General features: G+C 42.9%; 1 protein-coding gene across 3 annotated transcripts in view; it reads left to right on the forward strand.

Annotated features, from left to right (window-relative positions):
• kiaa1328 (KIAA1328 ortholog) overlaps positions 1-24,387 on the forward strand; it is a 262,954-nt gene that overhangs the window by 10,830 nt on the left and 227,737 nt on the right. For 2 of the 3 annotated variants that reach the window (XM_041173529.1, XM_041173614.1), the window contains exons 3-4: positions 2,970-3,115; positions 7,275-7,372. In XM_041173529.1, the coding sequence (XP_041029463.1) occupies positions 2,970-3,115; positions 7,275-7,372 (244 nt within the window). Of the gene's footprint in view, positions 1-2,735; positions 2,786-2,969; positions 3,116-7,274; positions 7,373-24,387 lie in introns of all 3 variants that reach the window. The other variant, XM_041173697.1, reaches the window with a different exon arrangement.

A 24,387-nucleotide genomic window follows, 5' to 3' on the forward strand; every position in this document is an offset into this window, starting at 1 on the left:
GCCCTGTGGATTACAGGACCTCAAGTGCATAACCAAGAGTTTCTAAATGCGGCAAGGGTCTCTATCTCTACCATTCTTTCAGGCACTGAGTTCTAGAACCCTACCACCCTCTAGGTGATATAATTCTCTTTAACTCCCCTTGGATCCTTCTGCTGACATTTAAGAAAATAGTTCATGACTCACAACAAAGATATGTCCCAGTGAAGAAGGATTATAAGAAGTGGATAAACCAACCATGGGTTAACCAAGGAAGTTTAAGATTAGTATCAAATTGAAAGAAAAATCATATAATGTGGAAAGATTAATGGTAAGCCAGAGGATCAGGAAAGTTTTAAAAACCAACAAAAGATGACCAATAAAGAGGGAGAAAATAAACTTTGAGAGTAAACTTGCAAGTAATATTAAAAACGGACAGAAATAGCTTATTTAAATATATAATAAAGAGAGAGGCCAAAGTGAACATAGGCCTATTGGGTTAAAAGCAAAATACTGCAGATGCTGGAAATCTGAAACAAAATCGAGAATTGCTGGAAAAATTCAGGTCTGACAGCATCTGTGGAGAGGAAGACAGAGTTAACGTTTTGAGTCCGAATGATCCTTCATTAGAACTGAAGAGAAATAGAAATGTGGTGAAATATAAGCTGCTTAAGGGCCAGTGATAGATGGAGGCAAAGGAGAGATTGCCAAAGATGTGATAAACAAAAGGGCAAAGGGGCATTGACGGTGGTGATACATAGCTAAAGGATGTGCTAATGGTGACATTAGGGGTAGGAAGCAGGATAAGCAAGTGACAGATGGTCCTGTGGGTGTGGGGTGGTGGGAAGGGATTGATATCAGCTAAAAGGTGGAGATGAAATGATGGAAATAAATTTTTAAAAATAATAGAAATAGGTGGGAAAAGAAAAAAATATATATACAAAAATATATTATAATATTTAGAAAATAGGGATCAAAAAGGGGGTGAGGATGGAGGAGAGAGTTAATGATCTGAAGTTGTTGAACTCAGTGTTAAGTCCGGATGGCTGTAAAGTGTCTAATCGGAAGATGAGGTGCTGTTCCTCCAGTTTGCGTTGAGCTTCACTGGAACATTGCACAGGCCTAGGACGGACATGTGGGCATGAGAGCAGGGTGGTGTGTTGAAATGGCAAGGGACAGGAAGGTCTGGGTCATGCTTGTGGACAGACTGAAGGTGTTCCATGAAGCGGTCACCCAGTATGCGTTTGGTGCCTCTAATGTAGAGGAGACCACATTGGGAGCAACGAATGCAGTAGACTAAATTGAGGGAAGTGCAAGTGAAATGCTGCTTCACTTAAAAGGAGTGTTTAGGCCCTTGGACGGTGAGGAGGGGGGAACTAAAGGGGCAGGTGTTGCACCTTCTGCGGTTGCATGGGAAGGTGCCGTGGGAGGGGGTTGAGGTGTAGGAGGTGATGGAGTGGACCAGAGTGTCCCGGAGGGAGCAATCCCTACAGAATGCCGATGGGGTGCTGACGGGAATAATAGGCCTATTGGGGATTGAGGCTGGGGAAATAATAATGGTAAACTAGGAAATGGCAGAGGAGTTGAATAAGTACTTTGCATCAGTCTTCAGGGGGCATTTTCAGGGTAGCAACCTGCAACTAGTGGAGTGCCACAGGGATCAGTGCTGGGACCACAATTTTTTACAATACATATTAAATTGAGGAAAGTGGTGTTGATGATCAGATCAGCCATGATCTCATTGAATGGCAGAGCAGATTCTATGGCTGAATGGCCTACTTCTCCTACATCTTATGGTCTTATAGTCTTAAATCTATGCCCTCTGGTTATTGACCTCTCTGCTAAGGGAAACAGGTTCTTCCAATTCACTATAGCAAGGTTCCTCATATTTTTATACATCTCAATTAAATGTCTCCTCAGCCTCCCCTATTTTGAAGAAAAAAACTTCAGTCTATCCAATCTTCCCTCATAACTAAATTCGCCATTCCTGGCAACATCCCCGTAATCTCCTCTGTACCTCTAATGCTATCCTTCCTGTAATGCAGTGACCAGAGCTGTATAAAGTTCTCGAGCTGCAGTCTGACTAATGTCACGTGCAGATCTAGCATAATCTCCTTGCTCTTATATTCTATGCTTCGGCCTATTAAGGGAAGTATCCCATTTGCATTCTAAGCTACTTTATTTGCTTATTTTGCTACCTTCAAAGATCTGAAAATGTGCTCCAAAGTCCCTCTGCTCCTCTACACTTCTCAGTATCCCACCATTTACTGTGTATTCCCTTGCCTTGTTTACCCTTTCCAAATGTGTTACCTCACATTTTTCCAGATTAAATTTAAATTGCCACTTTACTGCCCACCTCACCAGTCCGTTGATATCTTCCATCAGTCTGAAGCTATCTCCTTTACTAGCCACCAGAGAGCCAATTTTCATATCCGCTGCAAACTTCTTCATCATATTCCCCACTAATTTTCTAATTCATTAATATACACTATGAAAAGCAATTGACCCGGTAGTAAGTCCTGTGGAACCCCACTGCAAGCAACGTTGCAGTCACAAAGCACCTGTCAACCAATACCCTTTGCTTCCTGCCACTGGATCCAAATTGCCATTTGCCCCTGGATCCCATGGACATTTAGTTGTTTTGTATGTGCCTCTTAGTCATTACGACCTTAATTTTCTTTGTCTTAGGGGGTTGGAGAGGAATTTTGAAGATTTTTCCCCCTGATTTGGTAACTGGGGTTTTATTCGTTTTTCCCCAGATCACCACATGATTGTTGATGGGACACTGGTTATGTTGTGACTGTTTGGGGTAGGTGGGATGGACCAGCTCTTCGTTTCTTTTGTGTACTCTTTCATGTATTTGTAACTAGATATAGGTGATAAATGCAGCGTCACTGAGATCCTGTGAATAACATTTTTTTTAAAAGTAATGTTTTAATAGGTCACTGCTATTCTGTGCCACATCTCTACAACCTGTTTATTGCGTTTGTTAGGGTTGCTGTTAGAAGGAAACATTAGACCTGAATCCAAGGTGAAGTGTAAAATTCAAGAAGTTGGAGCAAAACTCCCACTCCATTCTGATTCTGCTTTTGTGAACCCCCTGAAGATCAAGTCTGGAAAGTTACCAATGCCAAACAAGGTGAAATTATGTAATTTTTATTGCATCTTGAATTCCACTGAAGATTAGTGAATATGCATGTAGGATTTAGGGAGGCACTTCTGTTAAAAAAAAAAATTCTTGATGTTTTTGAAGTGAAATAATTTTGTTGCAAAGGCTTCTATTTTTTGGCAGTCAAATACATTTTTCAATAAAGTTATTATATTCAGTGTTGTGAATTTGTTTCTCATAACAGATTCACCCATTCGTTATTTGGGTATACCTTGCAGTAGATTATTTCTAAGACCCTCAGCAGTGATTTTATGTTAATGTAATTGACAGTTGGCTGTTCTTTCAACTAAGATGAACTCCGTAATCCTTTTCCATATTTTGGACCAGAGGACATTGCTAGCACCATTGATGATCTAAATGTATATAAATGATCTGGATGTAGGAGGTTTAAGAGGTGTAATGTCAAAATTAGCAGATGCAAAACCAGGGAGTGTGAATAACAGAGGATTGGAGCAATTTTAGGACATAAGCAGGTTATTAGGCTGGGGAAAGAGATGCCAGATAAAATTTAGTGCAGGGTATATGGGATCTTATATGTTGAGTGGAATATAAAAGTGATAACAGTTCCTAATTCAGTAATTTCAGGAATTTCTGGTACTGCTTAGCCTAATCCTTTCTCTTGAATAATGTGGAAACACATCGCAAACTTAGAAAACACCAGCTGCCACACCTTCTGGTCACTTCAGAAGTTTACACTTTGTGTTCAGTAAGGGAATGTGCTGAATGTGAGTTAATTTAGCTGTGATATCTTACACTGTCATTGACCTAGATGAGGGCTTAAGTGTTACCAAGTTGCCAATTTTGAACCAAATTGTCAGTCACCGTTTGTACTATTTTGAGTGGTATGTTTCATAGTCAAGTTGTTGACCAGTTGATGTATTTTCTCAACAGTCTTCAGGCAGGTCTTCTAGGACTCACGGCCAGGTTGAGAGAGGGTACCAAGTTTCTTCCAAAAGGTTAAATGGCAGTGTCAACTTTACTCATTCGTACCACGCATACTTATGTTTTGACTCATCTGAGGCTTGATATCCTACAGCATGGATTTGGTTGTTGGATCAAAGTAAATCTTGGAGAAATGGAGCTGTATCACTTGCACATTTCAAAGCTGACCACGTAACAGCAGATGATTTTTCCAAGGGTGGCACGTAGAAAAAGGGACCAAGGATAGATTGCAATGGGGGGAGAAGTTGTAATGGTTTTGTGGGACAAACTGGCATGGAACTCATAGGAGACAACATTCTTGACGACTTTATTGAGGAAAGGAAGGTTAAAGGAGGGGAGATAACATCCCAACTTTTTACCTTATGATGGAGGGATGTTCATTGAAGAAACAGTTGGAGATACTTAGGCCTAAGAAACTACCCTGAGGAACTACCACAGAGATATCCTAGGACCGAGATGATTGACCTGTGACAACCACAACCATCTTCCTTTGAGCTAGGTATGACTCTAACCAGTGGAGAGTTTTCCCCTGAATACTGTTGATTTCGCTTTTGCTAGGGCTTTGATGTCACACTTGGTCAAATGCTGCCTTGACCTCACCTCTTGAATTCAGCTCTTTTGTCCATGTTTGTGCTAAAGCTGTAATGAGGTCAGGAGCTGCGTGGCCCTGGTGGAACCCAAACTGAGCATCGGTGAGCAGATTATTGCTGTTTAAATACCACTTGGTAGCACTGTCAACGACACCTTCCATTACTTTGCTGATGATCGAACACAGACTGATGGCCCAGCAATTGGCTGAGTTGGATTTGTCCTGCTTTTTGTGGACTGGACTTAAATGGGCAATTTTCCACATTGTCAGGTAGAAACCAATGTTGTAGCTGTACTGGCACAGCTTGGCTAGGGACATGGCCAGTTCTGGAGCACAAGTCTTCAAAACTGTGACCAGAATATTGTTAGGGCCTCGTAGCATTTGCAGTATCGAGTGCCTTCAGATGTCCCTTGATATCATGTGGAGTGATTCAAATTTGCTGAAAACTTGCATCTGTGATGCTGGGGACCTCTGGAGGAGGCCGAGATGGATCATCCATTCGACATTTCTGGCTGAAGGTGGTTGCAAGTTTTTTTTATTCATTAAGGGGATGTGGGTATCGCTGGCTGGACCAGCATTTATTGCCCATCCCTAGTTGCCCTTGAGAAGGTGGTGGTGAGCAGCCTTCTTGAACTGCTGCTGTCCCTGTGGTGTAGGTACACGCACAGTGCTGAAAGGAAGGGTGCGAAGTATGACTCCAACCAGTGGAGAGTTTTCCCCCCTGACTTCCATTGACTGATTCCAGTTTTGCTTGGGCTCCTTGATGCCACACTTGGTCAAATGCATCCTTGATGTCAAGGGCAGTCAGTCTCACCTCACCTTAGGAGTTTAGCTCTTTTGTTCATGTTTAATGCAAGGCTGTAATGAGGTCAGGAGTTGAGCGACCCTGGCGGAACCCAAACTGAGCGTCAGTGAGCAGGTTGTTGCTAAGCAAATGCTGCATGATAACACTGTTGATGACTCCTTCTATTACTTTACTGATGACCGAGAGCAGACTGATGGGGCGGTAACTGGCCTGGTTGGATTTGTCCTGCTTTTTGTGTACAACACATGTCTGGGCAATTTTCCATATAGTCGGGTAGATGCCAGTGTTGTAGCTGTAATGGAAAGGTTGGTAGGCTGCGACAAGCTCTGGAGCACAAGTCTTTAGTACTACAGACGGAATATTGCCAGGGCCCATAGCCTTTGCAGTATCCAGTGCCTTAAGCTATTTCATGATATCACATGGAGTGAATCGAATTGGCTTGAATACTGGCATTTGTGATGCTGTCATATTCCTTCAGGTCATCTACAGAGGGTGCCTACTTACACACCAGAACTGATGGAAAGCTGTTCAGCCTTGTTTGCCTGAGATCCAAGACACAGGCATGCAAAGTCCTCATCAGAGAGTTGCTCTATACTGATGATTCCGCTCTAACACTCAATACTGAGGAATGCCTGCAGCAGCAAATGGACAGACCCTCTTGCTTGTATAGGTTTTGGTTTGACTATCAGCATCAGAAAGGCAAAAGTCGTGGCCGAGGATGTTGCCATATTGCCATATTTTAGCATTGACAGTGTGATGCAGAGTCTGCACAATCACCAGCAATCTGTTACTTGATGCAGAAATTAACCCACGCGTCACAGAAGCTTCTGCTGGCATGTCTAAGCTGAGTAAGAGTGTGTGGGACAACAGCAGTCTGACTGAGAACACCAAACTGAGAGTCTACCAGGCCTATCTCCTCCGTGCACTCCTCTACAGTGGTGAGACCTAGACAACATATGCTAGGCAGGAGGAGAAGCTGAACATAGACATCTCTTGGCAGGGCAAGGTCACCAACTCAGGTCTTGGAGCATGCCAATTCCATCAGTATACACTCAATGTTAAGCCAATGAGACTGCGCTCATTAGTTGGATGTATACCCAAAGGGCTTTCTGTGTCTTGATATGGCCACTGGGTCATGACCTCCTGGGCATCCATACCTCTGCTACAAGGACACCTGCAAGCGATGTATGAAGATGGTGGGCATTAACGCTGGCAGTTGGGAAGATGGTTGCTGACCACTGTGATTTCTGGAGGCTGACTGGAAGGGTTTTGGAAGAGTTGAACAGAAATGTAAAGCTCGCTAGACTGGGAAGAGGGTGCAGAGAAAACAGGCCAGTGAATCCTGCAGCTTCTCAGCTCACTGTCTTCCACCGCAGCAAATGTGGCAGAAACTGTCATGCCTGAGCCATGCCAGACAATGCTTAACACAGAGTTGACCACCACGGCGCAAGCCATCGTCTTACACGATGGTACTGTGCCATGACAGTGTAATCTTAAAGATCTCCATTACATCACCTGTTTAAGATCTTTGAAATTGTCGTCTCCTTCCAACTTTATGCTCTTTAGTCCCACAAAACAGTCTTGAAGGGGGAGAGTAGAGGTTTCAAGGAAAAGGGAACTGCTGACAGTCTTAGCTAATATTGAATTATTAGAAGTAGAGCAGGGAGCTGATTTTGGGAGCAAGAGAGATAGTCCTTTGGAACAGATGAGTTTGGAAAGGGTGAGGGGAAAGGTGAGAATGGAATTAGTGCTAGAAAGATGTAACTGGTTTCTTGGGTTTTACCTTGAAACAGATTATGAAGGAAAAGAAAGGGACGAAGAGCGCATCTTTGAAGGATCTCTGCCCAGAAGACAAGAGGCGCATTGCTAATCTAATCAAGGAGCTTGCAAGGTGAGTTTTGTTTTTATTGTGAAGATGCAAGTAGCCCTTTTAGTAGAATACTAAATAGAATTCTGTTCCACTCTTCACGGATACTGCTAGACCTGCTGAGTATTTCCAGCACTTTCTGTTTTTATTTCAGATTTTCAGCATTTGCAGTATTTTGCCTTTATTATTGTTCTTCCCATTTCCAGTGTAGGCAGGTTGGAAAATGATTATATCCAATCACATCCCCATCCTGAAACTTATTAAAGCAAAATATTGAAAGACAGGTGATTGTTGATCTGCTGAACCCTCCTTGGATGAAATCTTATTTGCCCAAGTTGTACCTATGCTTTAGGGCAGTGTAAGCTAAGCCGTTTCTTGCTGTTGTGTTTTTCTACTCCTTTTGTTTTCCAGAATCTTTTAATATTTGGTGGGTTCAGCATCTCTGATTTACTCCCATAGATAGGTGAAGGCGAGTGCTTGAACTCAGATTTTGTTCACTTTCCCAGATATCTAGATAAATATATTGTATGTTCAAGGAATGAACAGAGAACGCAACTTTTTTTTTGTAGCTGACTGGTTTCTGTGGCTGACTGGTTTCATCACATGTTTGTGTGATCTATCTTGCCTTTGGAAGGTGGCAGAATAACACTATAGTAGACAGTGAGATAAGCTCTATGAACATATGAACATTTGAAAATGACAGACAGGAAAAGACCCATTTAGCCCCCCTCCATAAAGTTGTGATTCCCTATGCAATATGATACAGACGCTTCTTATTACCTTAGAGCCATGCAGTCTCCTGGGACTGAAAAATGAGAAAAAAACTCAGGTCAATTAGAGGAAAAAAATCTGCAAAATTCCTTCTTGACCCATGTAGGCAAGCAAAACTAGTCCAGTAGATCTTATTGATCCCAATTTATTTTACAGCGTAACTACAATATATCTTGTGCAAGGCGATCTTTGCTCCAGCTTTCACTTGAAACAATACAACAAATTTAGCATTCAGTACACCAGCTGGCAACTTATTCCAAGGGACCACTATACTTTGGAAGAAAAACTGCCGTACTCCCAAACTAATTCTGCCCTTGTGTAACTTAAAAACACCAAACCCTGGCCTTTCCTAGCCTATCCAGTTGAAGTAACTGGTCCAAATAATCCAGTCTCTTTGTTATGTTATAACCCTTAGCCAAGTCACCCGAGTCTATGCTAAAGTATAGCGTCTCCCCTTTGAACCTATTTGGTAACCTAGGATTCTTTTCAAACCCTGAATGAATTTTGTGGTCCTCTCCTGCACCCTTTCCAAAGATTCAATATCTCCCGCTGTGTGAAGAGGCTAACACTGAGCACAGTATTCTGGGGCTTCAGTGAGGTCTTTGAGGACAAAATAATATGCTTTGTTTTGTTGTGAACTGCCCCATCAATGCTTCCTTTTTGCTTTAGCTATAACCCTATGCGATTGGCTAATATTTTTTAGTGAGTGATGCATTGTGACATCCAGATCTCTATCTCTCATTATGGGTTTGACTTTTGTTCCTTGTAGAGATTTTTTAATATGAGCTCAAGTGCATAACACTACTTTTCGGAATTAAATATCATTATCAATCATAGACCCATTTCTCCCAACATACTGACCTCTACTTGCAGTTGTTGTGTAACTTCTACAGTCCTAACACGCTCATACATTGGTGTAATCCAGAAATTTGCAGATCAATCTTCCAATTGTGCATCGAGGTCATTAATGAAAATAGTAAATACCATAAGCCCTAACAGCAATCCCTGTGGGACACCAATATCCATGCAGATTCAAATCCATTGACAACAACCTTTTATCTATGAGCATTTGGCCAATTCTCAAGTCATACCTGTAGGTTACCAGTAATTCCACCAAGCCTCACGTGAGGTACCATATCAAAAGCTTTCTGGAAGTCCAGGCAGACAATATCTTTAACTTTTGGACACTATCCTTCAACATTGAATTTAGTTCTGTTCACTGTAAGGCATCTAACCAGATTCGTAAGACACGACCTTATTTTCCTGAGGCTGTATTGGTGCCCTGTCTTACAGTGCTGACTTTGTCTGCACTGGAGTGCTGCCTTGGGCTGCAGTAGAGTGCTTAAGTTGGAATTTGGTGACTGAGGGAATTTAAGGGTTAATTTCTATCTAAAGTCTAGTCTTTCTTTAATTTAGTAATTAACAAAAAGTTGCTGTTTGGGTTGGAAGAAGGTGAGTTTTAGGCCACCTTTTAAAACATGTTTATACAGGCTCTGCTTTAAGCTACAACTAGTTAATTTGATAACTGGCTTAAACAGGTTTTCTGAGGCTAGATTCAGAGTATAAAAACAGGCCATCTTACAGTGCTGACTTTGCCTGCACTGGAGTGCTGCTTTGGGCTGCAGTAGAGTGCTTGAGTTGGAGTTTGGTGACTGAGGGAGTTCGGTGAGGAGGGAATGAGGTGATCCTTTGAGTATTGTGAGTGTGGTCAGGTAATTATTTACTACTTTTATCACTTATAGTTTTTAAGGTCTTATTTTGTGCTTCATCGTTTGTAAGGGCTATATTCTGTAACAACGAGGAGCAGGGAAGAACAGATGTACTGCTTTGGATACTGCTGAGGGGAATGGCCTCTCAGGGGAAAGCAGAAACAGCCAAATTCGTTGCATCATGGTTGGCTCTGCTGCACAGGGGAGGAGTAAAAAGTGTGGGAATGCAATAGTTATAGGGGTTTCAATCTTAGGGAGAATAGATAGGCGTTTCTGTGGCTGCAAACGAGACTGGTGTAATTGATATTATTTAATATTAAGTTTCTTCCAAAAGCTTTAATTTAATTTAAAGGGATAAGTCATGGCAGGAGAGCTCAAATCCATGGTGTGTTCCTCCTGCTCTATGTAGGAAGCCGGGAACATTTCCAGTGCCCGGCGCCAGCATGTGTGCAGGAAGTGTCTCCGGCTGCAGCTCCTGGAAGCCTGGGTTTCAGAGCTGGAGCGGTGGCTGGGGACACTGGAGCCTCTGCAAGGTGGAGAGTATTGTGGATAGCACGCATAGAGAGGTGGTCACACCACAGGCTGAGCCCACAGGAAGGGAATGGGTGACCACCAGGCAGAGCAAGAGGATGAGAGAGGCAGGCAGAGCAAGAATCTCCTGTGGCTATTCCCCTGCAAAACAGATGTACTGCTTTGGATACTGCTGAGGGGAATGGCCTCTTAGGGAAAAGCAGAAACAGCCAAATTCATTGCATCACGGTTGGCTCTGCTGCACAGGGGAGGAGTAAAAAGTTGTGCGAATGCAATAGTTATAGGGGTTTTAATCTTAAGGAGAATAGATAGGCATTTCTGTGGCTGCAAACGAGACTGCAAGATGGGATGTTGCCTCCCTGGTGTTAGGGTCAAGGATATCTCAAAAATGGCTACAGGATGTTCTGAAGGGGGAGGGTGAACAGCCAGTGGTCGTGGTACACGTTGGTACAAATGACATAAGTTTTAAAAAAAAAAAGGGATGATGTCTGAAAAACCGAATATAGGGAGTTAGGAAGTAAGTTGAAAAGTAGGACCTCAAAGGTGGTGATTTCAGGATTACTACCAGTGTCACGTGCCAGTCAGAGTAGAAATAGCAAGATATATTGGATGAATATGTGGCTGAGGAGATGGTGTGAGCGGGAGGGTTTCAGATTCTTGGGACATTCGGACTGGTTCTGGGGGAGGTGGGTCCAGTACAAACTGGATGGGTTACACCTGGGCAGGACCAGGACTGATGTCCTAGGGGAAGTATTTGCTAGAGTGGTTGGGGAGGGTTTAAACTAAAATGGCAAGGGGATGGGAACCTATGCAATAAGTCAGAAGAGGTGGAATCAAGGACAAGAACAAAAGACAGAAAGGGGAATAAGAAAAGTGATAAGCAGAGAAATCAAGGGCCTCAGTGAAAAATAATGGGAACGGGTCAAGTAATGTTAAAAAGACAAGCCTTAAGGCTTTGTGCCTTGATGCGAGGAGCATTCACAATAAAGTGAATGAATTAACTGCGCAAATAGAGATGTAAAAGGTATGATATAGTCGGGATCATGGAGACATGGCTGCAGGGTGACCAGGGATGGGAACTAAACATCCAGGGGTATTCAGTATTTAGGAAGGACAGACAAAAAGGAAAAGGCGGTGGAGTTGCATTGCTGGTTAAAGAGGAAATTAACACAATAGTGAGGAAAGATATTAGCTCCGATGATGTGGAATCTGTATGGGTAGAGCTGAGAAACACTAAAGGGCAAAAAATGTTAGTGGGTGTTGTATATAGACCCCCAAACTGTAGTGGTGATGTTGGGAATGGCACTAAACAGGATATTAGAGACACATGCAATAAAGGAACATCTGTAATTGTGGGTGACTTTAATCAGCATAAAGATTGGGCAAATCAAATAAGCAACAATACCGGAGAGGAGGAGTTCCTGGAGTGTATGGATGGTTTTCTGGGCCAATATGTTGAGGAACCAGCTAGAGGACAGGCCATCCTAGACTGGGTATTGTGTAATGAGAAAGGAATAATTGGCAATGTAGTTGTGCGAGGCCCCTTGGGGATAAGTGACCATAATATGATAGATTTCTTCATCAAGGTGGAGAGTGACATAGTTGACTCTGAGACTTGGGTCCTGAATCTTAATAAAGGAAACTACAATGGTATGAGGCGCGAGTTGGCTATGATGGATTGGGAAACGTTACTTAAAGGGATGATGGTGGATAGGTAATGGCAAACATTTAAAGAGCACATGGGTAAACTAGAGCAATTGTTTATTTCTGTCTGGTGCAAAAGTGAAACAGGAAAGGTGGCTAAACCATGGCTTACAAGGGAAATTAGAGATAGTATTAGATCCAAGGAAGAAACACACAAACTGACTTAAAAAACAACAGACTTGAGGATTGGGAGCAGTTTAGAATTCAACACAGGAGGACCAAGGGATTGATTTAAGAAGGGGAAAATAGAGTACGAGAGTAAGTTTGCAGGGAACATAACTGACTGTAAAAGCTTCTACAGGTATGTGAAGAGAATCGATTGGTGAAGACCAATGTAGGTCCCTTACGTCAGAAACAGGGGAATTTATTATGGGGAACAAAGAAATGGCTGCCCAACTAAATACATACTTCGGCTCTGCCTTCACAAAGGAGGACACTAATATCAGAAATGTTAGGGAACACAGGGTTTAATGAGAGGGAGGAACTGAAATAAATCAGTATAGTAGGAAAATGGTGTTGAGGAAATTGATGGGATTGAAGGCCGATAAACGCCCAGGGCCTGATAATTTACATCCCCCAGAGTACTTAAGGAAGTGGCCCTAGAAATAGTGGATGCATTGGCGGCCATCTTCCAAGATTCTGTAGACTCTGGAACAGTTCCTACAGATTGGAGGGTAGCTAATGTAACCGCACTAATTTAAAAAAGGCGGTAGAGAGAAAACGGAATTACAGACCAGTCAGTCTGACGTCGGTAGTGGGAAAAATTCTAGAGTCCATTATAAAAGATGTAATAGCTGAGCACTTGGAAAACAATGGCAGAATCGGACAGAGTCAGCATGGATTTATGAAAGGGAAATCATGCTTGACAAATCTACTGGAATTTTTCGAGGATGTAATTAGTAGAGTTGATGAGGGGGAGCCAGTGGATGTGGTTTAATTGGACTTTCAGAAAGCTTTCGACAAAGTCCCACATAAGAGATTAGTGTGTAAAATGAAAGCGTATGGCATTGGGGGTAATGTATTGAGATGAATAGAAAACTGGTTGGCGGACAGGAAACAGAGTAGGGTCTTTTTCCGAATGGCAGGCAGTGACTAGTGGGGTACCGCAGGGATCGGTGCTGGGACCCCAGCTATTCACAATATATATTAATGATTTAGATGAGGGAATTAAATGTAATATCTCCAAATTAGCAGATGACACAAAGCTGGGTGGGAGGGTGAGCTGTGAGGAGGATGCAGAGATGCTTCAGTGTGATTTGGACAAGCTGAGTGAGTGGGAAAATGCATGAAAGATGCAGTATAATGTGGATAAATGTGAGGCTATCCACTTTGGTAGCAAAAACAGGAAGGCTCTTCTCCGCCGATGCTGCCAGACTTGCTGAGTTTTTCCAGGTAATTCTGTTTTTGTTTTTGTTTTGCATTTCCAGCATCCGCAGTTTTTTTTGTTTTTAAGGCAGATTATTATCTGGCTATAAATTGAGAGGGGAATGTGCTACGAGACTTGGGTGTCCTCGTACACCAGTTGCTGAAGGTAAGCAAGCAGGTGCAGTGGGTGGTAAAGAAGGCAAATGGTATGTTGGCCTTCATGGCAAGAGGATTTGAGTACAGGAGCTGAGATGTTTTGCTACAATTATACAGGGCCTTGATGAGACCACACCTGGAATATTGTGTGCAGTTTTGGTCGTCTCATCTGAGGAAGGATGCTCTTGCTATAGAGGAAGTGCAGCGAAGGTTTACCAGACTGATTCCTGGGATGTCAGGACCGACATATGAGGGGAGATTGAGTCAGTTAGGATTATATTTGCTGGAGTTCAGAAGAATGAGGGGGATCCTATAGAAACCTATAAAATTCTAACAGGACTAGACAGGGTGGATGAAGGAAGGATGTTCCCGATGGTGGGGGAGTCCAGAACCAGGGGTCACAGTCTGAGGATACGGGGTAGACCGTTTAGGACTGAGATGAGGAGAAATTTCTTCACCCAGACAGTGGTGAGCCTGTGGAATTTAGTTCACAGAAAATAGTTGTAGCCAAAACATTTTATGTTTTCAAGAAGGAGTTGGACTTAGCTCTTGGGGCGAAAGGGATCAAAGGAGATGGGGAGAAAGCGGGAGCAGGCTATTGAGTTGGGTGATCAGCCATGATCATAACAAATGCAGAGCAGGCTTGAAGGCCGAATGGCCGCCTCCTGCTCCTAGTTTCTATGTTTTTATCTAACTGGCCATTTCAAATGATACCTTGCCTAATGATGAAGCCAAGCTATTGCGTCTATGGTTAATTGTTCTGGTGTATTGCTCTTTTTAAGAATTTTCATCCTTTTGGTGGACTGAGTGAAAAGCCCTGATTCCAATGAACTATTAAAGATACAGACATGGGCTCCCATCACATTTGGCCCAGTTCATTAAGGGCCCTTGGGTGGATATCATATGTGCTGACAGGCCAATCTGTTTTTAATTTTCCTTATTCTAACTAAGACCATCTCCATATCTATACCAACTTTAACAGTTTCGCACTTAGCAACACCTTTAGTGCTGTCAGTTGAGCAGTCTTCAAGACTAAAGACCAATGCAAATTAGTTGTTTATTATCTCTACTGTACTACTGAGTTTACTTATTACTTTGTAATCTGTTCTTGAGCATCTTTCGATGGTCCAATACAGCCCCAAAAAAAATTATTCAAAAGAAATAAAAAAAGTCAGCAGTTGTATTGGCCCATTGTAGATTTTGTGGTAGTTTATAAGTTTTACTATCTCCTTGAGTAATTTTGTACATTGTTCTTTTATTTCTCTTTAATGTCCACTGAAGCTGTTTGGGATGACTATCTCATACCCAGTGTTTCCGACAGAATCTTTAATTTTTTTTATTCATTGGATGTGGGTGTCACTGGCTAGATCAGCAGTTATTGCCCATCCCTAATTGCCCTTGTTCAGAAGGCATTTAAGAGCTACCCACATTTCCGTGGGTCTCAAGAGCAGGTAAGGATGGCAGATTTCCTCCCTAAAGGGCGTTAGCGGGTGAACCAGATGAGTTTTTACAACAATCGACAATGGGGTATTCTCCAGTACTGTGGAGGAGGGTTATCATCAGACTTTTAATTCCAGACTTTTATTGAATTTGAATTCAAATTCCACCACCTGCTGGGATTTGATCCTGGGTTCCCAGAGCATTACATGGGGTCTCTGGATTACTAGTCCAGTGACAATATCACTGTGCCATTGCCTCCACCTAAATTTGAGCTAGACAGGCTGACAAGTATTTTCCCTAAAATAAATCAGGGCCAAACAAATTTAAGTAACTCTTTCTTGGAGTCAAAAAATAATATCCAATCAAATGTGCATTTGAACTTGCTCAATAAAGTGTTTCTGTTTTGAATTGAATGGTTTGATTGCTCTGTCGGACACCTAGCTCAGATACCAAGATTTGCAATCTTTGAATAAACTAGACATGTTTTTTGTGAATGAAGTTTTTTTTTTACTATTCTGACAGTGAGTGACTTAGAAATGCTGTCTGCACCGGAGTGTTGCTTTGGGCTGCATTAGGAGTGCTTCACTTGGAATTTGGTGAGAGAGGGACTTTTAAACGTTAATTTCTAACTAAAGCCTAATTGTTTTTTGGTTGAGATAAGGTGAGTTTTAGTCCAGTTTTAAAACAGGTGTTATACAGGCTCTGCTTGCAACTAGTAAATTAATTAACTAGCTTAAACAGGTTTTTGGAAGCTAGATTCAGACAGCATAAAAGCAAGCCATCTGTAACACTGCTTTTGACTGCACTGGGTTGTTATATATATAAAAAAATATACATTTTTAAAAATATAATATATTCAAACTTGCAGCGAAAACTGTATTTGCAGGATGTTTGAAATCTCTGGGCAAGTGACTCTTTCTAAACCTACAAACTGCAGGACAGACACCGAGGCAGCGGCATCATTGAATACAATCAGGAGGGATTTGCACTACGAGCCCTCAACTTTGACACCGGACCCCATGAAGCCTCATTGGGAAGGAAACTCCTTATGATTACCACCTACTGTCCTCTCTCAGCTGATGAATCAGTACTCCATGTTGAACACTATGTGGCAGAAGCACTGAGGGTGGCAAGGGCACAGAATGTGAGGGACTTCAATGTTCATCACTGAATGACTTGGTAACACCACGACTGATGGAACTGGCCAAGTACTGAACGACATAGCTGCCAGACTGGGCCTGCGGCAGTTAGTGAGGGAATGAACAAGAGGGAAAAACCTACTAAACTTTGTCCTCACCAATCTTCCTGTTGCAGATGCATCTGTCCATGATGGTATAGGTGGGAGTGATCACTGCACAGTCCTTGTGAAGATGAAGTCCTGTCTTTACATAAGCATACCCTCTATTGTGTTGGGTGGCACTACCACTGAGCTAAATGGTGTAGATTCAGAAAAGATTTAGCAGCTCAAAACTTGGCCAACAGCAGCAGCACATGAGGAGATGGTGGCATTGTGGTAATGTCACTGGTAGTAATCCAGAGACCCATGCTAATACTGTGGGGACATGGGTTCAAATCCCACCTTGGCAGCTGGTGAAATTCAAATCGGATTGAAAGCTGGCCTCTAACGGTGACCATGAAACTATCACTGTCATAAAAACCCATCTGGTTCACTGATGTCCTTTTAGGGAAGGAAATCTGCCTTCCTTACCTGGTCTGGCCTACATGTGACTCCAGACCGACAACAGTGTGGTTGGCTCTTAACTGCCCTCTGAAATGGCCCAACAAGTCACTCTGTTCAAAGGCAAATAGCCTTTGGGCAACTAATGCTTGCCTTGCCAGTGACGCCTGCTTCACATAAAAGAATTTTAAAAAAAAAGTAGAATTGTTCAACCACAGTCTGTAACTTCATGGCCCAGGCATATCGCTCAATCCTGGTTCATGAAGATTGCAGGAGGGCATGCTAGAAGCAACACCAGGCATACCTAAAATGAGTTGTCAACCTGGTAAAGCTACAATATTGGATTCGTCATCAACTGTCCCCTGATTCAAGGATGATATCTGCTCAGGGTTGCGAATTTCTGCCATGGGCCTTCATGTGACTAAACAGGCCGATTCTTGACTCTCAGATCTTTGGGCAATTGGGACAGGATGTCCCACGAGGAAGTGTGATTCAGATGCATGATTTGCTTCCTTTACTTTCCTCCTTTGCCGCACTCTGCCTCATCATTAAGATGTTGTGACTCAAAGTGTGATGCAGCTTGTTGGACAGGTTGTCACCATTTTGAACAATTGGTGTTGTGCGCTACTCAATAAACACCAGGAGACTCCGGAACAGGCTTCGATCGTTTATTCAAGCATACGTAGGGAGAATTCGCCTTAAGCAGTCAAAGACAGTACTCTACAGCTTACAGTGAAATCACCATTTTATACACAGTTAGTCATGTATGCATACCATTACTCAAATCTAATCTTGTCAACTTAAAGTCACATGCTAAACCGATGTTTTCGGCTTTGGTTACTTCCCGTGAGTACGTATACCAGGCATTGTTCTCATTCACACAAGGCCTCCCATATCTTGCTGATTGTGCAGTCTGGTGCTTCACCTGGACTCAACACCACCACCCAAGTCCTTTGCCCTAGCAGCTTGTTTGTCTTATTCATTATCCTGTCTAGAGTACATCTGCTAATCTTTCAGTTCTGCACCTTTCTGCTTGAAGTTTATTTTTACTAAAAGACACTTCTAACCTTTTCAGTCCCCCACTTTTGGCCCTGGGCCTAGCCCAAGGTAGCCAACTCAGTGATATATCCCTTTCCTTTACACTCAGTCGCCCATAGATACTGGCCAGGCATCGAGCTTAGGATTGTAAAGGTATTGGATTGTACCATCAGTATCGGTTGGCTCTGCAATACAGGCTCTTGTCTTTTCTGCTTAGCCCCCATATTATTGAAATCCCGTATTTCTTGCCATCTTTTGTGTGACCTTCCAGTGTGGTGAACAAGTATGTTAAATATAGAACAAGTACCAACTGGGCAATAACAAAAACATGGGAGATGATCCTAATCCATGGGTGTATCTGTACATTTGCTCCCCAATTCCAAAAGTCCTCCCACAAAGTGGTGTTATCTATTTGTTCCACATTGTTAGCCAGTGCCCTAGCTTGTTGCTGCAGTGTGTGTAATACGTTCTGTGCACTCGCTGGGTCTCACTGTGAATAACTAAGGTGTTCAGGTAACAGTGCGATAACACATGAGAACTGACTCAGGTTTTCCTTTATGCCTTCCTCTGCATGCATGTTAACTATTTCTTTATCGTAGATTTTTACCAGTTCTACCTTTCCCACCCTAGCCTGTACCCGTGCCTACAGACACACTGCATGGCTGGTTATAGGACAGGCTCGATTGTTCCAATATTGATACACTCATTATGACATGGTAATACAATATTTCCCCATACCCGGATATGAGTTAGTTCCAACGTAGCCCATATAGCTTCCATTGTACAATTAGCTGTTGCATTAAGCCTGCACCTTGTTGCTTTTTGTCTCGTATATCGGATGTGTAGACACCACTGTAGAGGCTTTTTCACTACATCTATCTAAGGTAGCACTTACCATATTTCTACCTTAACAAGAAACTTTTACTCTTCCGGGTGATAAGGAACACAAGCTCCAACAACTTATTGATACCAAAGCCTATCCAGGACCCTCCAACCCTTCCTCTAATCCAAGCCCTTGCCGTGTATCCACCATATCCTCTGAACTTCGCCTCTTTGATTCTGAACGTTCTGCACTCAGCAAAGGGTTCAGTTTCATACCTTTACGCCCTCACCTCAATGAATTTCAGGCTAGCATAATGCTGAACTCTTTTCTGCCTCCGTCTCTGTGCTCACTTCTTTGGGCAGGAGTCCTTCCCGCGTTCAACGGGTCCTTTCACATGCTTCCAGTGTTCCCCCTTCACCTGGACTCCTCTCTCTCTGGCCTCTTACCGGCTCTTGATTTTTCCATTGAGGACTGTCAGTGTGACATCAGCCGTCTCAATTTGTTTGCCCCCCCCTCACCCACTCCAACCTGTCTCCTTCTGAATTTGCTGCACTCTGTTCTCTCAGGTCCAACCATGACTTTATCAAACCTGCTGACAAGGGTTGTGCTGTTGTCTGGCATACTGACTTCTACCTTGCTGAATGCCAACTCTCAGATACTTCTTCCTACCTCCTCCTCGACTATGACCACACCATCAAACAATTGTTTCCAGGGCTGTGACTGACCTCATCTCCTCTGGGGATCTTCCCTCCATAGCTTCCAACCTCATGTTCTCCCAACCCTGGACAGCCCGCTTCGACCTCCTTCCCAATATCCACAAACAGGATTGTCCCAGTAGACTCATTGTGTCAGCCTGTAGCTGCCCTACAATTCCTTTCTTCTTATCTTGACTCCATGCTCTCTCTTGTCCAGTGTCTTCTCACTTACATCCATGATTCCTCTGATGCCCTACGTCATACCAACAATTTCCAGTTCCCTGGCCCTAACCGCCCGCCCCTTCTTCATGGATGTCCAATCCCTCTAGACCTTCATCCCCACCAGGATGGTCTGAGGGCCCTCTTGTTCTTCCATGAACAGAGGCCCCAACAATTCCCATCCACCACCACTCTCCTCCATCTGGCTGAACTTGTTCCCTCACTGAACAATTCCTCCTGAAACTTATCTCAGCCTTCCAGGTCCCATCCTTCCTTCTGCAATTTCTTAATGGCCTTTCTCTGATGTACCACTATTAACCTTGTGATGGAGCCCTCCGGACCCCAATCAAGGCCCATAGTGCTCTCTGTTTCCTCCTCCTATCCCAAAAAACATCTTGCTTTCCATGCGGTCTCAGTTCCCAACCAGCATGTGGGCTCTTGCCCACACGTCTATCCTTGGCTTACTGCATTGTTCAAGTGAAGCCAAGTGCAAACTGGAGGAACAGCACCTCATATTCCGACTAGGCACTTTACAGCCTTCCGGACTGAATATTGAATTCAACAACTTTAGATCTTGAGCTCCCTCCTCCATCTCCACCCCCTTTCTGTTTCTTCCCCCTCCCTTTTTTTTTCAATAATTTATATAGATTTTTCTTTTCCCACTTATTTCCATTATTTTAAATCTATACCTTTTATGCCCGTTCAGTCTTATTTCACCCCACCCCACTAGAGCTATACCTTGCGTGTCCTGCCATCCATTCTTAATTAGCCCATTCTTTTAGATAATATCACCACCTTCAACACCTCTTTGTTCTTTTGTCTGTGACATCTTTTAATTATCTGCTCCTATCACTGCTTGCTTGTCCCTACATCCACCACCGACCCCCCCCCCCACCTTAAACCAGCTTATATTTCACCCCTCTCCTATTTTTACTTAGTTCTGTTGAAGGGTCATGAGGACTCGAAACATCAACTTTGTTCTTCTCAGCTGATGCTGCCAGACCTGCTGAGTTTTTCCAGGTAATTCTGTTTTTGTTTTGGATTTCCAGCATCCGCAGTTTTTTGCTTTTTATATTTTTAGTTCCCACTGCCAGGTGTGCATGCTGCACAGACTAGTCCAGAAGGAGTCCCTTATCCCCATCCTGTTCCCTACCAGATCGTGGGGACATGTGGAAATGGATCCATTGACATACAATGGCAAATCCTTCCTCATTGTTGACTACTTCTCCAGGTGGATCGAGGTGAAGTGTTCACACGCGAGCACAGTCTGTCATTATGTTGTTGAAAGATGTCTTCACAACACCAGGTTCCAGACCAGGTTATGTCCGAAAATAGCTTGCTATTCACTAATGACTACACCCATTCCATGAGAGGTGGAAAGGGGTGCCAACAATATTAAAACCCTTCTGAAGAATGAGGATTTTCCCATGGCACTTTTGACGTACAGGTCTACTCCACTGCAGTGCAAGGTCCAAGCTGCTGATGGGCAGAAAGCTTTGTACTCAGCTTCTCATACTGCCCAAGAAATTAATCCCAGAGTTAGCAGTCCAGGACTATCAAAATGTTCAGGACCAAGAACAGTCCTACAGAATACAACAAGTCTCCACCTACAATAAGAGGCACCGTACCAGAAACCTGCCCAGGCTGAACAAAGGAGACCAGATTTGGATTGGAGATCCTAGGCAGAGAACGCGTCATCATCCAAAGGGATGACAAATCAACAACAGTCTTACTTAATACATAGCCCAGAGGCACAATAAAAAAGAGCAGGAGAAATCTTATCCTCAAGATGTCATAAGACTATGCCCCTTTATTTTTGAAAATATGATTTTTCAACTTTCAACCGACTGGAAATTTTGCAATTTGAAATGAGACAGAACAAACTGCTTTAAAATGCAAGGCCACCATCTAAGGTGAAGGTGAAAACAAACAAACCTTCAGACCCATTGAAACTCCTCACTGAAAGAGACATTAAGATGCAATGTGCTGGATATTGAAACAACAGGTGTGACAGGCAGACCCACCCAAAATCCCTTGGAAATACACAGTGGGTGAAGTACAACAGACCAGTCTGCGGCCGCTGCAAGAAGGTTGTAAGTGATACAGGGAGCGGCAAGAAAGTTTTCAGCAGAGGAAACAGGCTGAAAAGTTGCCCCCTCTCAGAAAAAGTGTATGTCACCTGGTTCGAGAAGTCTACTGTCAGAAACCTACTAGTGAGTTGAGATCTCATAATAATCACAACATCTTCTATATCTGATTGCATCCAAGAAACCAGCTGACACATTGGACACAGTCACATGAGAGGACGCGTTTCATTAAATTTTTAATGTTTTCAGATTTTTTTTAACAATCGCTTCAATCACCCTGAGGCAGTTCTGTGCCTCGGAGATTGAAGCACTCTTTCGTGTGCACGTGGGCCTTAATTGGCCTGCCTGCGTGAAATCACGGTGCGGAGCTGATCACAGGTGGAGGTTGGCTCTGCGACCACCCCCGCCCATTCCCACAGAGCCTGCCTGACCAATGAAAAATCCTGGCCATGAAGGCAGAGACGGGGTAATACTTAAATATATATGGACAAATACTGGGGTGAGATGTGGTGTTAGGGTGTTCAGGGCTGAAAGAGTTAATGTGTGGGACTGGATAAACAGTACCGCCCACATGATGATAGGGAGAGTTATATGACTAGGACCCTAGAAGGAGAAAGATTTATGGTTTAGACTGAGTAATATCTCTAGTCTTGTACATCTGCAAATAGGTATGTTCTTACAATAAACAATTGCTCAGACAGATCTATATCTCTGCAACTAACCCTTAACTAGTCAAACTAACATACAACACTGGCAATACCAACATCCCATGTAGGAATAAATTGAAAAAATATCTTAAATTGGTTGTTAATGTAGCACACTCAGGATTGTTCAGCAGGTGCTGCCCAATCGCAGAATTACATTTAACACTATAAATGTTTGGTTTTGAAAGCACGGACTGGTTGAGACCGGTCGACACTCTGCCTATTGCGAAAAACTGAAGGAACTTTTGCTTTTATCAAAGGAACATGCTATTTATTCGATCAGCCAATCACTGGGACATACTGTCTACGTACTTGGCATTGCACTGGTACTGAAATTCATACACGATGTTGCTCAATTATGAGGTAGGCAGAATATCTCTTTGGACTTTTGAACCCCTCAGCTGGGCCACCTTACAGTTTTTGGTAAACATTAAGATGAAAGCAAAATTCTGAAGAAGAGTCATCTTTACGCTGCAGGTGCTACTCTATTAAGACTGTTGTTATCACACGGCATGATAGACTTTCGCTCCGCAGCAAGTCATCTATTGTTTTGAGATAACACGGATGATTTCACCAAGGAACTCAGTGACAATGCACCTGTACTCTGAATGTTAAATTTGCTTTTCTTATTCAAAACATGCAGATTCTCATCTCTTTCCTCAGTTGCTGACATCAGTATCACGTGGTCAAATAGTGCAGAATGTTTTCTGCTCCTCTTTCCTGTTTTTTGCTATGAAATCCCATTCTTTTGACCATTTGAACAATGTCTTTCTTGGGCATTTTCAATTTGTGAATGGTGTGTCCTGTGTTAGGGTGTGAGGAAATGAACGAGCTGGAAATGATTTTGAATGACTGATATTGGTATTAGCCAGTGAGAGTGATAGGACAAGCTGAAGATGGTATCAACAGGATACATGATGGGTCTGCGGGCCCGTTCACCAACCTGAAAATTATTGAGGGAATGAGGTGATAGTCAATGGGGTAATCTTTTCAAGCTGCCCTATCTTTAACTAGTTAATTTTACAATCATTCGTTTCTGATTCATCATTACATTGGCGGGTGAGCACACACAAAATGAGTTGGTCTTCCCTCAGCTGGGCCACACAGCATTGTGAATGGGGCAAGGCAGAGAACTTTTGAAATACCAGACCTACAGCCTTTTGATCCTGGAATGGGCCCTGATGCAGTCAAATTCAGATTGACTGGTACAAAACCAGATGACTGGCCAGAGTAAGGGGTGCAGGATGGTGGTCAGAGCCAGGTAATGTCTGTTAACATATGAACATACAAACATACGAATTAGAAGCAGGAGTAGGCCACTCAGCCCCTTGAGTCTGCCCCACCATTCAATAAGACCATGGCTGATCTGAATGTAACCTCAACCCCACATTCCTGCCTACCCCCAATAACCTTTCACCCTCTTATTAATCAAGAATCTATCCAGCGCTGCCTTAAAAAAAATATTCAACTTCTACTGCCTTTCAAGAAAGAGAGTTCCAAAGACATTCAACCCTCAGAGAAAACAATTCTCCTCATCTCTCTCAAATCAGCGACCCCTTATTTTTAATAGTGACCCCCCCTAGTTCTAGATTCTCCCACAAGAGGAAATATCCTCTCTACATCCCCCTGTTAAGACCCCTCAGGATCTTAAAGGTTTCAATTAAGTCACCTCTTAATCTTCTAAATTCTAGTGGATATAAGCCTAACCTGTTCAGCCTTTCCTCATAAGACAACCCGCCCATTTGAGAGTCTAGTAAACTTTCTCTGAACTGCTAACGCATTTACATTTTTCTTTAAGGAGACCAGTACTGTACGCAATATTCCAGATGTGGTTTCACCAATGCCCTGTACAACTGAAGTATAACCTCCCTACATTTGTAATCAATTCCCCTCACAATAAATGATAACATTCTATTAGCTTTCCTAATTACCTGCTGTATCTGCATATTAACCTTTTGTGATTCATACACTAGGACACCCAAATCCCTCTGAATCTGAGCTCTGCAATCTGTCACCCTTTTTAGATGATCTTTTTTATTCTTCCTGTCAAAATGAACATTTTCACATTTGATCACATTATACTCCATTTGTCAGATCTTTGCCCACTCACTTAACTTAT

This window comes from Carcharodon carcharias, chromosome 1 (assembly GCF_017639515.1).
Source record: "Carcharodon carcharias isolate sCarCar2 chromosome 1, sCarCar2.pri, whole genome shotgun sequence".
In the NCBI taxonomy this organism is placed as follows: Eukaryota; Metazoa; Chordata; class Chondrichthyes; order Lamniformes; family Lamnidae; genus Carcharodon; species Carcharodon carcharias.